This window comes from Notothenia rossii (assembly GCF_949606895.1).
Source record: "Notothenia rossii genome assembly, chromosome: 10".
Classification (NCBI taxonomy): Eukaryota; Metazoa; Chordata; class Actinopteri; order Perciformes; family Nototheniidae; genus Notothenia; species Notothenia rossii.
This window is the reverse complement of record NC_136908.1, coordinates 9,408,815-9,424,542: the sequence shown is the minus strand read 5'-3', so window position 1 is coordinate 9,424,542 and position 15,728 is coordinate 9,408,815. Positions and strand designations below refer to the sequence as shown.

The following is a 15,728-nucleotide window of genomic DNA, read 5'->3' as shown; positions in this document are numbered from 1 at the left end:
GTTGATCAATGATTCATTCAGGATTTAATTGTACTTGTCACACAAAACTTACAATAACAATTATGTTCTGTAACCTTACTACACCTTAATAAAACTTGTCTGTTATTATCATAAAGCTTAGAAACCACAGCCTTGCGTCTTGACAGTCAACAACATTGAATACATCCATATATTTTAGTTTTTAAAGTGTGCACCATGACTAAGAGATATAAGCTAGAAATGACAGTACAGCTGGTATACATAAACTGAAAGCAATGCTTCTATGTTAATATCCTCTATTACATGTGTGTGAGTTTTTAAAGACTTAAAGGACAAGTTTAAATGACATAATTCATTCAAACAGACCTCTAATGACTGTTAAATTTCTGTTTTCTCCAGCAGCTGTGTCTCCCTGCAGTGCACCTGAGGTGAGGTTTAGAGCTGGATAAAAGTCAGTGTAGACCTTTAATGAACATGGTAGAGGAATGGCCGCATTACATTGACAAACTAAGTCATGTTCATTACCTGACTTGCTGATTTAAGCTAAGCTAACCCCTGCTAGCTTGCGTGGTACCATAAATATTGCTACATACAAACTCCTCATTCGGAAACACACAGTCATAAGACAGCCTACTAGTTTGTATTCACGTCTGTAATCATTTGACTGAACAGCAGATGTTTTAGTTTGACTTTGCTCGACTTATTTCAAACGTTAGCGTGCTATCAAGAGCATTATGGCTGCCTTGTCAAGGACTCCCTGCTTGTTTCCTGGAGTTTAACAGTCCTCCTACCTGCATGGAGTCGGCGCTGATTATTTCTCCCTGAAGCCGTCTTCCGAGCTCTATCGCAAGCTTGGACTTCCCGGTGCCGGTAGCTCCTAAAATCACCACCAAAGACGGCACCATGGCTCTGCGTAAGCCACACACCACGCTAGCAGCGGACGCCGCCATGATGCTTCTTTCCTAGGCGCCCAGCTGACTGGAACAGCGCATGCGCATAGGGCTTCGAAATGAGAGGTTGGCTCTGTTACTAGGCAACAAGCAGTGGATAATTTGAAGGCTCCTTCATCTTTATGAGAGTCGAGACTAATTGAATGTAATTGCTCGAGAATGTCATTTGTTTTCAATTTTTTGACTTTTTGTGTGAATTCAAAGCTTCCTGCGGACTTACACGTTACGAATTGGATAAAAAAAAAAAAAAACTGTCAATAAGAATGTATCTCGTCTTTTTGCTGCATTTGTGAACATATTATGCAATTTTTTATAACATTAACGGTGTTTAAGAAATGCCTGTACATGGTGGATTGCAGCGTAGTTATAATTGTTTCTATGGAAACTGATGGAGCTCTGCAGCAGATGCTTGTTGCCATGGCAAAGATGCCAGGATCAGTTACCTTGGAGACTGCTCTGAGGAAATGGTAATGGTGAATAGGGAGACGTGTGTTTACTCGTACAGGTGGTTTTAATGGAAAGCAATTGTGTGCAGTAAAACAATACTCTAAAAAAAAAAACATTTTCAAGCCAATTATAAGATAACATTACATTTCATTTGGCTGACGCAAGTAAGTACTTCAACCAAGAAACAAACTAAAAAGCAAGAATCCTGCACCTTTCCTATCTATAACCAAAGTAGGCCTACTGCACTAGCTTCTCAAAAAAAGGAGAGAATTTATTAATGTTTTGTTTGTTTTTATTTATTTGTATGTTTTTATTGGCCAAGGTGCTGTCAAAGAACAGGTGAGATGATCATTCATTAGTGTGTGCGCAAGAGACACAGAACAAGCAAAACAATTTATGATGTCAAACCATGAATTTATTATTTTCCGGACTTACTCGTCATACATAGAGGCTTATGAGGTACAGAAAAAAACAAAGTGCTGAAACAAGGCTCCAAAATCACCATGGTTAAACTCCAAAAGTCAGTAAGCAACATCCACTGACTGTGCCAACAGCAGAAACCTGTGACCAATACAAGTCAAACAAACAACAAATAAACAAAAAGGGGCTGCTGTGGGTGCACCCTATTGAGAGAAAATAAAAACCAGGGCTTATGGTGGCTTGTGCTGAATTAGAAAGGGGGACATAAATATGTAATCACATACATGATGATTCCCCTGATCTAATGCTCTCTTTCCATCAGTGTGGGTCTGTGTTTATGTTACAGCATAATAAAGCAGGGGGTGTTTCCTCAAGCGCAGCCTCTGGCCCTATCAGAATAGCTACAAGCTACACGTGGGAGTTTCCTGAGTGCTAGTAATAGCAGAGTACGCTACTCATGCCATTTACAGTACTATTTCAAGGGCTACAGTGTTCTCTGTTGCATGGCTTATGGGAACAATAGGGGGCATCGGCCTTGCAAAAAAACTAAAACAAAGGCAGAGGGAAAGCATAAGGTTACTCAAGGCTACACACAAGTTTAATCGGTAGATCCTCTTAAGTCCTCCCTCCTCCCTGCACACCGCGAAACATTTAACAGAGTGCTACAGCTACAGTGATTGGATTGAAGACAGGAGCATTCAGGTGGTGCTTTCAACTCCAGATAAAAAGCAGACCGCACATGCCAATTTTCAGTACATAACCACCAGTAAAGCCCCACCAGCTACAATAACAAAAACAGTCATTAGCTCACACTGAAACACAACTCTGTAGGAAAATATAGTATAAAACTTTTGTGAACTTGTACAAATAAATCAAACCCCAGAAACAGATAATGAACAGTAATGAAAACAAGTAGGCTTCGCAAAAAAAAAATTAAACCTGGCGACAAAGTGTCTAGTGTGATCAATGTTCAGTAAGTGTTTTATTTCGACTCTTTTTCATAATATTTTTATTAACAAAAATAGAAGCTTTGAGTTATCTTTGAAAAGCCAGCAAGCTTTAGGGCTGAACAAAAACTAGGATGAGTAAAGTAGACAGCTCTGGTTTTGGTTTGGAAGGGACTGTACAGTAAGGGAACTATATACATAACATCCAACAGGATAGTCTACGTACATTGAAAGGCTTCTATAGGCGTTACACTGAATACTGAATGCAAAAAAACAAATTGACCAGACAGCAAGATGAAAGAAATGTATAGTTGGACCTCGTTGGGCTTCATCTCAAAGCAAATGTTGGCATATTTAAATGTCTTGAAACTTACAGGTTAAATGAAGCCATTCTCTAAAAGATCTTTTTTTGGTTGATAATCATTTGAAGCCAACATTCAACTTTCCGCTGGTCTCCATGGCACAACAATAATAATGATCCTGGTGAACCTCTTCATAGTGTTTTTTGATTGAAAACACGATTATTCTCAAAGAAGTTCTATGACAACTTATATTTTCTTGATCCAATTAATGCTACAAATCAGGTATTACTATGGGCGTGGTGCTGCTGTTGAAATGTCTACGATGCAAGAGGAAAACACTGAATTGAAAACCTGCAGGCACAGAAGTTAGGACTCAACCTGAGCTATTCCAGAGGTGCAGAATATATTGTATCCAGTTGTAACGTCATTTGTTGCATGGCTCAGTACAGTCCCACTACAGCTTTCCCATTTTCAGCAAGCATAAAAGCTACATGCCTCAACAGCTGACAAGGGAAACAGTGGTAAGAAAAGAACAAGAAAATGAGGTTAGATCGAGAATAATAGAAAAGAAAATGGGAAAGAAAACAGATCAGAAACAAGGCACAACTTGATAACAAAATGTGAAAGTTGTTGGCCAAGCGCTAACGGCTTTAAAGAACAAAACATTAGAAGAGGGCCTTTTAGAAAAGGACAGACAGAAAGAGAGGACATATCTGCTGGGTAAGCCCCATCACAATGACGAAATCATCTGACCATGCAGCAGGTAGAAAAATGTGAGGAGTTTATCAACTAGCAGCTGCTTCATTCACAGCAATCCTTCCCGTAAACAAGCAACATTTGAGCATTTTTCAGCAAGGGGGGGATTATAGCATGAACCTATATTGAATAACCATGGACATATTAATCTGCCCGTAAAACGCTCTATAAGATCAGTCCCTAGCTTGCTGTCCTGACCAGCTTACGGCCTTGTCAATCACTCAGAAGCTAAATGTGCAAACCACAAAAATAGAAAACAAAGACAATTAAATCCACCCGCACTATTCCAACGTGATCAAATCAAAGTGAACATTAGTGTCTCTTCTCCTTCATGTATTCAGTTCTGTGAGTGTTTGTGCGCGTGTGGTGAGAGCCGGTTCCCCCACGTCGCTCAGGAGCGTTTGAGCAGCGCCAGCCTCTGCAGCAGCTGCAGCTGTCTGGACTTCAACCGCTTCCTCTCCTGGGCCTTCTGCCTCTCACTGACATGCAGCTGCTGCAAGTACTCCGTGGCTCGAGTCAGGATTGCCACCTTCGGTGTCTTGGGGCAATCCGCCAGGCCCGGGATCTCGTCCCGCAGCGACAGGAAGCGCGAGCGCAGGTCGTTCCTCCGCTTGCGCTCGAGGAAGTTGTGCGCCTTGCGCTTGTCCGTGTCTTCGCAGTCGGAGGACTGGGGGCTTGAGAGGTGGCTGAAGGAGCGGGGCTTTGAGGGGGAGATCTGGGAATGGGAAGAGGAGGAGGAAGAAGAAGAGGAGGAAGAGGGAGGGGATGAAGGGGGTGAGGAGGAGGTAGGAGAGCAGGCGCTGAGGTCAGGCAACTCGGACCTGAGTCCAGCCACATGAGACTTCCTGCTGTCTGAGTTCAGAGGGGTGTGGCCAGATCGAGGCTGGTGGTGGTGATGATGATGAGAGTTCAGGTGCGAGTGAGAGGAGGCCTCCTGTCGGACCCTCTTCCGAGGAGGCTCCACATGCTGAGGGACTGTGTCCGGGGAGGGGGCAGCGTAGTTGTGCTGCTGTTGGTGGATGGAGATGTGGAAGCGCTTCATGCCGGTGTCCAGGGGGTCCGCTCGCACTGTGATAGTCACTGGTTTGCGAGAGTTGACCATCCGACGAGGTTTACGCTGCTGCTGCTGCTGCTGCTGCTGCTCCACCGTCACCACATCGATCTCCTCTTCATCCTCATCGTTATCATCTTCATCATCTGAAAAAGGAGCATAGAGAGTATTAAGTGATGTGTTTGATGAGCTAAATAACTGCAAATGACAGCTGAAAGATGAGTCCACTTGCTTCTTTAAAAATTCACACTTCCACATGACCTCACACAGTCGCAGGGATTATTCACTGAATTAGTTCAGCTCCGTCTCTTCACTCAAGAGCGAGGATAAGAGTCGGGGTCGGGTTAAGAAGCACTCTTCTTGTTAAAATGAGACGACTAATAACCAACGCTGCACACTCTTGAAACCACCAGAGTGGAAATGGGTATTAATCGCGAGGAAAAAGGTCTTATTGACTTGATTCCCACCAACTGACAAGACTCCTGAGAGATTTTCAATGCTCTTGTAAATTGAAACGCACTTTTTTAATTAATTGCACCTGTGCGGATTTCACTGCTCAGAAAGTATTAAGCTCTATTTAACACAGTAAAGAGGGGAAAGCTTTAGAGGAGAGGGCTGCCTGTCTATTATTTACATTTATATGACAAACGATGTCATCTCACATTACAAGGCATGAAGAATTGATTCCTTCAAGCAGCCCTACATAATGCCTCTTTGTAGGAGCTTAAGCACACATGTATGTCCTGTGATTGCTCATTCTCCTCTTCTTTGAACGCATATTACCCCCCTGAAACGGTGTGAAACACAGCCTCCAAACTCACGTCAAAGCATTCTGCACGCCTAGCCGACCTCCTAAACGGCTAATCCCGCTCTATTCACAGCCTGGGCTGGCTCGGACCAAATCCACCCACTGACACAATTGGCGCTGCAGCCTGTTGAGCGGAGGAATGCAGCAACAAGTTCCCTTTGTGACATTCCACACACACCATTATGCACTGTCCAACATCACATGGCAGGCCTACATACCAATCTCAATCTCACGAGTTAACAGAGTGGAAATGGATATCAAAAGTAGGGCTGGAGTCTGGATACAATAACTAAACACAGGGTCAATTTCCCCTTCCTTTCATGCTACATAAACTTCCAATAATAATGAGCACTCTTATTGAATTCATGTCAAATCCGAAAGCCGGGGAGTGTGGCGAGAGAGGATATTGTTATCATAAGTCAGACTGGAGGAACAGGGAGAGGGAGCAGCTGGTCTGCTGGAGCAGGGCCAAGCAGCAGATGTTTCAATGGGCGTGTCACTCTGGGCTAGAAGCATGTGTTGCATGCACCAAGGTAACGCAATGCAGTGATCATGTGCCATGCTGCCAACCCCTACTGCGAGATAATGGCTTATCAGAGCAACATATTAACTAAAGGGTGGAGGGACACGTCTTCACATATGAGGTCAGATAAAGAAAAAACAAATCCAATTTCATCCTTACTTTGAGGAAATGTAGGTGGGCAAATAGACAAAATGCACATATTTTATATTTTTTCGATAAGGAATATTATTGAAATAGCCGGGAGAAGATCCATTATAGCAACATGCTTCTCTAAACAGAAACGCCATTTATATGTTACTGACCTGATGAGTCGGTGTGAGACTCTGAACCGGAGGACACTTGCTTCTTGCATCCACCGTTTACCGGGAAAGTGAGCACCGCAGCGGGGTCCACACAGTCCGCAGCCAGTCCGCTTGGAGCCGATGCTTCAGCGGTGGCACCCTGCTGCTGCCTCCCAGGGGAAGCAACCACAGAGGCGGCTGCTGCGGCGACTTTGACACCGGACCCAGTCCCGGGACAGGATGCAAGTCTCTCCCCTACAACTCTCTGCAGCTGCTGTCCGGCGGAAAACCCACTCCACATACAGTCCTGGATAATAATGGAGCTGAGGTTCCCATAAGAGTCATTGGAGGTGGTCAGCTTGCAGGGGATTTCCTGCTGATGTTGCTGCTGCTGCTGCTGCTGCTGCTCATCGTCCTGCCCTAAAAACTGGGACACCCACTCCAGTTTGTCCCCCAGAGATGGGCAGAGCAGCCCGACCCGGCCGGACCCCTCCACTGCCCGGATAGGGGACATGGGCGGGGTCGGCACCAGCTCGAATTTCTTCCATATGTCCTCACTAGGCGCTGTGGACTTGAAGAAATCCTCATCCGGGTCGTGGTGGTCGTCGTAGAAATAATGTTGGTAGTGGTCGAGGTGCTCCATGTCCCAGTTTTCATACCGAGGCGCGGTGGTGCTAATACCCGGCATCAGTGCTTACGGGCGGGGGGATGAATCACACCCTGTTCCCTCGGTCTGCGGAGAGAAAGAGCCAACAGTGTCACAACCGAGCCTTATTCTCATTATTAAAAATCACAGACATGAGGATTTGGAGCCATGCAGCTTTTTGTTCTTTTTATTTTATTTGAGGAAATATGTAATCAGCTAATTAATGCTAGAAAATAGTCATTATAAAAAGGTTTAAGAGAACCATAGATGTGTGGAACAAAATGCTGGTGACACACCGACTACCCTTACAAAGTTAAAGTTAAACTACTCTGTGCCGTTGCTGAGAAGTACAAGTTTCGCAACAGTCTTTCAAACATAACAATGCTTTAGTAGTATACTGACAGCAAGAGGAGGAGAGCAGTTTTTTTTCTTTTTCTGCTGACTGCTTGGCAGAAAATAGGGAGATTAAACTAGAATTAAATAGATTAATTGGATACACAGGTACTCCTCCTGGCTGCCAATGAACCTGTGCAGACGGCGGTGTCGTATGTAAAGTAGTGTATTTAGCTCCTCCTTCCGGTTCAATTCCTCCTTGTTAAGCTCAGAGGAATCAGCTGCGACTCAAAATCAGGTAATTAAGCAGCAGCAGTCACGGTGGGAAAGCCGCAAAAACATCAAAAACTCCCCGTGAAACCGGTCCTCATTCTGTGCCTGTGTGCTAACATGCCTTTAAGGAAAAGTTGCTGTATAATATAAAAAAAGGGGTTTTACCTGGTGTTGGGAGTGAAAACCCTGCCCGCGTCTTCATAGATCCGCTGGGCGCAGTGTAAGGTGTCCAAACCAAAATGCAATGACTCCTCTTCCTCAGATGTAAAGGTTTCAAATTATCCAATGGGCGTCTTTTTCCGGTTGTTAACCGTGTTTGAGGTAAATGTCTCCGTTTGGTCGCAGTACCCACCACTCAGAGGATTGGATGTGCTTCGGTTGTGGTCACTTTCTTTGCAGACTGCTGCACTATATGATCCTGGGGAAGGAGAGTTGGCTGTTATGCATAAAAGGGCGGGTCGTAGTAGTAGAGCCACGCCTGCAGCTTAAAGGCACAGCACCACATATTCAGTGAGGCACACACTGGAGGAAGACATGCATGCAGAGGGACTCCTGTGAGAGCAGAGGGCATTATGTGACACTGATTTCATAAGGTGACACTCCTCTGCTTTTGCAATAATTATGCAAACATAATAACAACGTGTGTGAGTGTGTGGGCGTGTACACCATGTGTTTATGTATCATGCTGCATAAGACAGGTTGTGATAAGATCCTCTAACAGGGAGAGATAAGTGTTTGTTCTGTTTCTTGTTGCTTTTAAGGATTGTAAAATGGATTGTTGTAATTGTTTTGTATTGACTTTATCTTTTCTGACATGTTTTATGTCCTTCTGTGGAGGCTTCTGTGGAAGTCACCCAACTGCTCGAGGTGTTCAACCATAGCCATAATTGCATGCAGGTCTTGTATGTGCATGTGTGAATTTACAGACCTATGTGTGATATTAACAGAGTGAAAATTGAATTTCGCCTCGAGGGATTATAAGAGCATGTCTTCCTTTTGTTCTTTTCAGTCATTTACTAATGTGTGTGTATGTGGAAGCATATGAAATAGCACGGTTTTAGCGAAAAGTGGGATGTATTGTGTGAGTTATTTATATAGAACTCCTCTTGGATCAACCAGAGAAACATTGTCAGAATTCTTCAGCAGGGAGTTTTTTTCGGAGCTCATAGAAAGTTCACCTGTTAGAGATTTTCACAGAACAATGACGCCAAATATTATGATCTTATAGAATATGATGCATTGCCGTGTATAAAAGACTAAACCTAAACATCTGCAGCAGTCAAATGCATTATCTGATTTTAAACATCATCAATAAACATCATACAAAAAAAGTACACTGACGGGGAACATTGTACTGCACAATGAGTGCTTTTATTTCGAAAATGTGAAGAAACTCATACTGTTAGTACTTCAATTATTTAGATCAAGTAAGGTTTTAATGTGCAGGACTCTTACTTTAAAGTTTAAAGGGAGTATTTATGTTCACAGTGTAGTAAAGTATCTTCTTCCACCACTGGTGTGTGTGCATGTGTGTGTGATGGTCACAAAGATTTTGTGCGGACATATGGCTACAGTATCTGGTGTCTGCCATTCATCTCATAGTCTCTGTAATCAATATGACGCTTATGATGTAGAGCCCGCCCCCCCCCCCCCACCCCCTCTGAGAGAGTCAATATGGAAGCAATGCTCTGCGCCTGCCATGTCATGTGTGTGTCACCTCAACACACACACACACACACACACACACACACACACACACACACACACACACACACACACACACCAACAATGCTGACTCTTGTGTTTCTTGTCATATGAAACCCTCTCACTCTGCCTTTTTTTTATATCCATGAAGCTATTCCGCAACAAACTTTGGCATGCTCACGCTCTGGAGGATGGTGATTGAGAAACATCCTTCCTTTGACTGAGTTCCCCCTCCATCTTTTCTGAGAAGCAGACACCGTGAAGTCCATGTCTGCCCACCTCATCTTCCCATCACACTCTTTCCCTACACCCCATCTTCTGTCACTCATCCTCTATTCTTCCCTCCTCAGTTACACTCTTTACCCCCACCCTCGCTCGCCCCCCTCTTGAGCTTTTATCCTCAGTCACCCCTGATCAAAAAGATCTTGACCCGACATGAAACAGGGAGACTTTAGAGGGGTTATATCCTCCATTTCCCAGGAGAGGGCCTACAAAGACGCAGAACTAACAGACTGGAGAAACAGAAGCGGCAATCTTTCAGTTTCCCCATCTGTACCACTTTCTCTTAGCTCCTGGCACTCCTGAGCCCCTCTTCTTTCTCTATATGTGCGCTTTTATCTCCTTCCTCTCTGTCTCCTGCCTTGTTACATACTTTGAAAAATGCTTAATCTTCATCCCAGCCTTTGAATGAATCATCAAAAGTCAACGGCGTGAGGACCTGCTCAAAAGAAAAGAGAAGAAATGTCTTTTTAGATAGTACATTAAGTGAGTTCAGTCCTCATAAGGAGCCCCCACTGTTTAAACATTTATATGCACCAAAAGCAAATGCGTTTTCTTATAAACACCAACATTTCACAGACATGTAAATGTGAATATGATTCTGGAGATGTTTTTTTTCCTTGCAGACACGGATGTGCTGCGGTGGGGCTCTCAGGGAAATAGCTCATTTACAGTAATTCCCCTATGGATTAGTGAACCTTGTTTGCATGAAAATAGGAGAGGAAACTTGTGATGTGCGTTAAACATCTGATCTATCTCCGGCTTTTTTTCTATCTCTCTAAAACACCCATACAGTACAGACATGCCAGCGACAGTCTCTGAGGATTAGTGATCACTCACGAGGTACCAATTAAACTCACAGAATAGACTGTCTGATGAAGATGATCTGCACTGCATACTAATATATAACATACTGGTGCTGGTGTGAATCTTATTTGAACACAACATACAAGACTTCGGGAAGTAAACTCATTTGTTTTTGTTGTTGAGAGTTAGATGAGAAGATTGTTATTACTCATATCTGTCGGGAAATATGAACTTACAGCAGTCTGTTAGCTTAGCTTAGCACAAAGAAAGAAAACAGTTAGCCTGGCCAGAGGTTTAAAAGAAATCAGGCTCCTACTACACATCTCCCGTTATAGGCTGAAAACCCAACTGTTTTGACTGCGCCTGAATGCACCTGCTTTCAAAATACATTAAAAATAATTGTAAAGGGTTGGCCTATTTGTAGCCAAAGCATTTAGCATGTTTTAAACTAATGTATTTTCAGGATCCTTGCTGATCCAAGTCTTTATGGTTGAATGCAATCGTCAGATACCATTTTAAATGCAATGTAATGTAATGCACCACCACCTCTTAGCTCATCAATACAAAACGTAGGCTATATCTTGTTTGTTTAATCTACACAAAACTGACATTACAATATGTGCAATACTATTAGTCAGGGTACACTTCTCTCCAGGAAACAATGTCAAGGACATAACCAGACAATTCAGCCCCTTTCCCAGTCTTTATGCTAAGCTAAGCTAACCATTTGCCAGCTGTGTAGGCTATTCATATTTACAGATTGTGAGGGCCATCAATCTTCTAATCTCTTCATAATCAAGGCTATGTATGGACCCACTAAAGCTCAGTGTCAAAATGCAACATCATCTGGCAAGACACTGCGTTGAATGACCAATCACAAACACACTCCTGGTGGATGACTTAGAGTAATGTGAATGCTGTTGTCCTACTGTTTACTTCACGACTGTAACAACATGTTTTCTGCCATGATAACTTTCCAGAGATGTACATTCCTGTCTCATTGTATGTATCCTAAACTGAACTTCTCCTTTAACAGACAGCAACTATCACAAAACGTTACTTGATTGTTTTTCACATATTTTATTCCAAGACAAGGGAAGTATAGGTTCAGCGGCTTGTTAGTTTGTCTGAAGATTTCTCCCTGAATTCAATTATTATTAAATTATGTGAGTTATTATAACACTCACATGTTTTCCTTTCAAACTTCACCTGCAGCCTTTTCATATCATACTGTGAAAATAATTGTGTTTCATTGTACTGTTACGTAGTGACTTCTAATCATAACATTAAATTAGATTACATAAAGCCACAATGATCCCCACAGGCTGGAGCAGCAGCAGCAAAGTGTTCTTATGATAAATGACTTTATTATACTGCGGATGATAAAAGAAAATGATAAAGTGTGTGTGTGTCTTTGTGTGTGTGTCTTTGTGTGTGTGTGTGTGTGTGTGTGTGTGTGTGTGTGTGTGTGTGTGTGTGTGTGTGTGTGTGTGTGTGTGTGTGTGTGTGTGTGTGTGTGTGTGTGTGTGTGTGTGTGTGTGTGTGTGTGTGTGTGTGATAAAAGTAGTGCAAACACAGAAATAAAACATCCTGCAGCTTTCTTGTTACTTTATTAAATATACAAAATAAAACCTGCTCTGGCAGGAATATTAATAATTACATAACAGGTTGTGACTCATTATGTGTAAAGAGATTATTTATTGCACTGAAGTAGGGGAGTAAGGATGGATGGAGCTGCAGTGATGAGTGATTTTCTGGCTCGTAAGGTGGAGGGAAGAGACGACAAATGGCGACCCCCCGTCTTCCTGGGTCATCCCTCTACCCAGCCGACAATGACCTTCCAGACTGATCAATGAACACCTAGTCTGGGTCCCGCCCATCAGTGTGTTGTGGTGTCCGGGCCTCCACAGGTTCGCTTCATGTAATCTGGGATCCCGGAGAGGAAAAGTGACAGCTGATACCCACTGCATGGTGTTGACCTCCCACTGACACATTAACCACACACACACACACACACACACACACACACACACACACACACACACACACACACACACACGCACGCACGCACGCACGCACGCACGCACGCACGCACGCACACACACACACACACACAGTAAGAGAGAGGATTGCCTTTCAGTCCAGATGCTCATAGCATCAAGCTGCTCACACACACACACACACACACAAACACACACACACACACATACACACACACACACACACACACACACACACACACACACACACACACAATTCCTGTTTGGTTTCTGACTCCACCTCATCCCATGCTTGTTCTGTTAAAGGTTAGTTTACCCCAAATACACTTTCTCACTTCCCTTTTTTGGTATGTAACAATGTTTCGTTTGAATATTTACGAGTTTGAAGATCTCTCTCTGCTTCTGCTCCAGTACATTGAAAGGAAACTTGTTTGTGTTGTTCTCAGCAATAAAAACAGTTACAATTACATTATACTTAAGGTACAAATCATATAATTAAAGAGGCGTTGTGTTATTGTGACATGTTTCCATTCTTTAATGTTCAAAAAGCTCTTTGTTGTTCTCATACTGCCTGTGCTGCAGCACCTCTTTTCACCCTCTGTCTGAAACCAGAGTCCAGTCTGCTCTGATTGGTTAGCTGGCCGGCGCTGTTGCGATTGGTCAACCAGATATTTCCCGCCCCTTATCACGTACAATGTGTCGGATCGCTAGCCCATAGAAGCGATAGCGTTGCATAGTGATGTCACTATGTTACAGAAGTAAACAAAGGAGTCCAAGGAGGCGTTTCAGTCAGGGGGGAGAGTGTGTGGGAGAGAGGGAACACGGGGATTTTAGCCTTTGCGGACCATTTTCATCTATTTAAAAATTACAGGGATTGGAAAACCTCCAAAAAGCATAATAGGGCCTCTTAAAAAAATTATATTTTTTAGTAGCAGTCCCTTCTCCTATAATTGGTCAATTTTAACCTGGTAGATGACTTTGGTGTAAGTGCCTGAAATAAGGATTAACACAAGCTAAAAAGGAAATATGAAGTACATCCTACTTACCTTAAAAACAGCAACATATACAATTAAAAAAAACACTTTTGTTACACCCACTCGTTAAAACATTTGGCACATTAGGTTATCCAGGAACATGTATATGGGGGGGTGATGCACCCTGCAGTCATCCATGCATTAATTCATCATGACTCATGCATTTGGGCCTTACTTAAAGGAGAAGTGTGAAGCATTAAGTGACATCTAGCAGTCGGGATGCATCTTGCACCGAATTTCGCTCGGCTTATCCCTACCTTTACAAGTGTTTCCAAAATCTGACGTAGGAATGGTAAACTCCACGGAAGAGAAGCAGCTCTCTATGCAGATACGAAGGGATTATTTTACGCTGACAAAAAGCGTCTTAGTTTCAGGTAGTTACACACTGAAGAAAACACATAACTTTTGATCAGACATTCATCTAATACTACACACACACTGGTCCTTTAATATGTGAACCCACTTTTAAAACTGTTACATAAAAGCCTTTTGTTTCAGAAACTCACAATCATCTTTTATTTGTTACTTTGGATGATCCAAAGAATGCCCTGTCCTTTTTCTCAAGGACTTTTTGTTTGAGGAAGATTCAGTAAAATAATTCTCACACATGGAGGAATGTGTGGTATTCAGAGTAAGAAGGACACATACTGTACAGTTTGTTGCTGTTGAATGTTTTTTCTTCAAACACAACCAAAACAATCAAAGCAATTATTTAAAAAACGTGTGTTTTAAGGGTATAGAACCTATTTTCTTTCTCATGATATTAAGCACAGAGACATTTCTACCAAAGCTGAAACCAAGTATTTTAGGAGGTTAAAAATCAACAGCATTTTTTAAAATGTCAATTAAATTGAAAAGACTTTCTCTTCAATTGCATTTAAATGCCCTTTTCATTTGGTAATTCATATGCTAAATGAATTATTTTTGCACACCCTTCTTCCAAACTTTCACTGTTTAATCATGAATATTTAATATTGGAGACATATTTAGGAGTTTTAGCTAAGCTATAAAACTGTGTATATTGCCTCTATGTGTGGAAGAATATTTTCCATTTAACCAGAAAAACAAAGCAGTTAAAACAGCACACCGTTCATTTTTACTCCCTGCAGAATATATTTTGCTCTTTAATCTTTATATAGATGTTCCTGGGTCATGTTTCTGTACATAACCACCATGCGTGTTTTAAAAACCACAGCTGTGTGTCATCATGTTAGAGATTGATTTTAGACAAACGGCAACACAGCTAATGATTAACAGTAATAGAAAAAGCCTCAAAGTGGCAGGCAATCCATTCAGCCTGATGAGAAAAGGACTGAACACTGAAAACACAGAGTACCTCATTGCTTTTACATGTAACGACTAAAAACGTCATGTGTAGAGAGACAGGTACATATCCTTTCAAATGTGTGTGTGACTGCACAAGCACATGGAAACTGCCCAACACAAATCATCACACACACATCAGCATCACTGACTGACATCCTGTTGTTACTCAGTGTTACCCCTCTTCTTTCTTTGGTGACTTTTATTGCATTCTGGGTAGAAATCAATTGTGGAGGAACAGGCTGTCAGCACAGACTGTACCCTGGAGAGACACAGAAAGAGAGGGAGGTACAAAAAAAGAGAGGGTGTGAGAAAGAGAGGGGTGTGTATGTGTGTGTCAGAGAGCAAGGGAATAACAAGTGTCTGCAGGAGATGGGGAGACATTTAGAGGAATGCTGCTGTGTAAAATAAGGAATTAGAAGGAGATGTGAAGAATGTATAGGAAGAGTAAGAGGAAGAGGCGGGAGACAAAAGGGGAGAGAGAAGAAATAAATGATGGAGATTTAAGGAGGTGGACGGATGGCAGGAAGAGGGTTGAAGAAAACGGTGCAATTACATAACTGATCTTTGGCAGGGCGGTGTTATTGAGCTTTAATGAAGCACACACACTGACAGATGCACACACACTCTCTCACAGTCAACGCTGACTTCAGATAAACCCACATTTATGCATACAATAAGTAGTAAATGAATAAAAGTGTGTGTGTGTGTGTGTGTGTGTGTGTGTGTGTGTGTGTGTGTGTGTGTGTGTGTGTGTGTGTGTGTGTGTGTGTGTGTGTGTGTGTGTGTGTGTGTGTGTGTGTGTGTGTGTGTGTGTGTGTGTGTGTGTGTGTGTGTGTGTTAAATACAGCTTCTTAATGTCAGC

At 42.5% G+C, this 15,728-nt stretch overlaps 2 protein-coding genes across 4 annotated transcripts in view; both read right to left on the bottom strand.

The window, feature by feature from the left end:
- The window catches only part of trit1 (tRNA isopentenyltransferase 1), a 40,166-nt gene extending 39,163 nt beyond the window's left edge, over positions 1 to 1,003 (bottom strand). For both annotated transcript variants that reach the window (XM_079655016.1, XM_079655017.1), the window contains exon 1: positions 771 to 1,003. In XM_079655016.1, the coding sequence (XP_079511142.1) occupies positions 771 to 929 (159 nt within the window). In that variant the 5' untranslated portion in view covers positions 930 to 1,003. The remainder of the gene's footprint in view (positions 1 to 770) is intronic.
- A 1,364-nt stretch (positions 1,004 to 2,367) lies between these two features.
- On the bottom strand, positions 2,368 to 8,148 carry myclb (MYCL proto-oncogene, bHLH transcription factor b). Of its 2 annotated transcripts, none has more exons than XM_079654689.1 (3): positions 7,882 to 8,148; positions 6,486 to 7,197; positions 2,368 to 4,998 (listed from the first exon to the last, which is right to left on the bottom strand). In XM_079654689.1, exons 2-3 carry the CDS (start codon positions 7,150 to 7,152, stop codon positions 4,193 to 4,195), a joined length of 1,473 nt encoding a protein of 490 aa, XP_079510815.1. In that variant the 5' UTR covers positions 7,153 to 7,197; positions 7,882 to 8,148; the 3' UTR covers positions 2,368 to 4,192. The 2 variants fall into 2 exon arrangements, with proteins under 2 accessions (XP_079510815.1, XP_079510816.1); XM_079654690.1 differs by lacking the exon at positions 7,882 to 8,148 and adding an exon at positions 7,513 to 7,668.
- Between the last annotated feature and the right edge of the window lie 7,580 nt (positions 8,149 to 15,728).

Coding starts and splice junctions, on each gene's coding strand:
- myclb (XM_079654689.1), bottom strand. CDS start 7,152: ATGCCGGGTATTAGCACCACCGCGCCTCGGTATGAAAACTGGGACATG. Junction 4,999..6,485: donor GTCTCACACCGACTCATCAG/GTCAGTAACATA, acceptor CTCCTTTTTCAG/ATGATGAAGATGATAACGAT.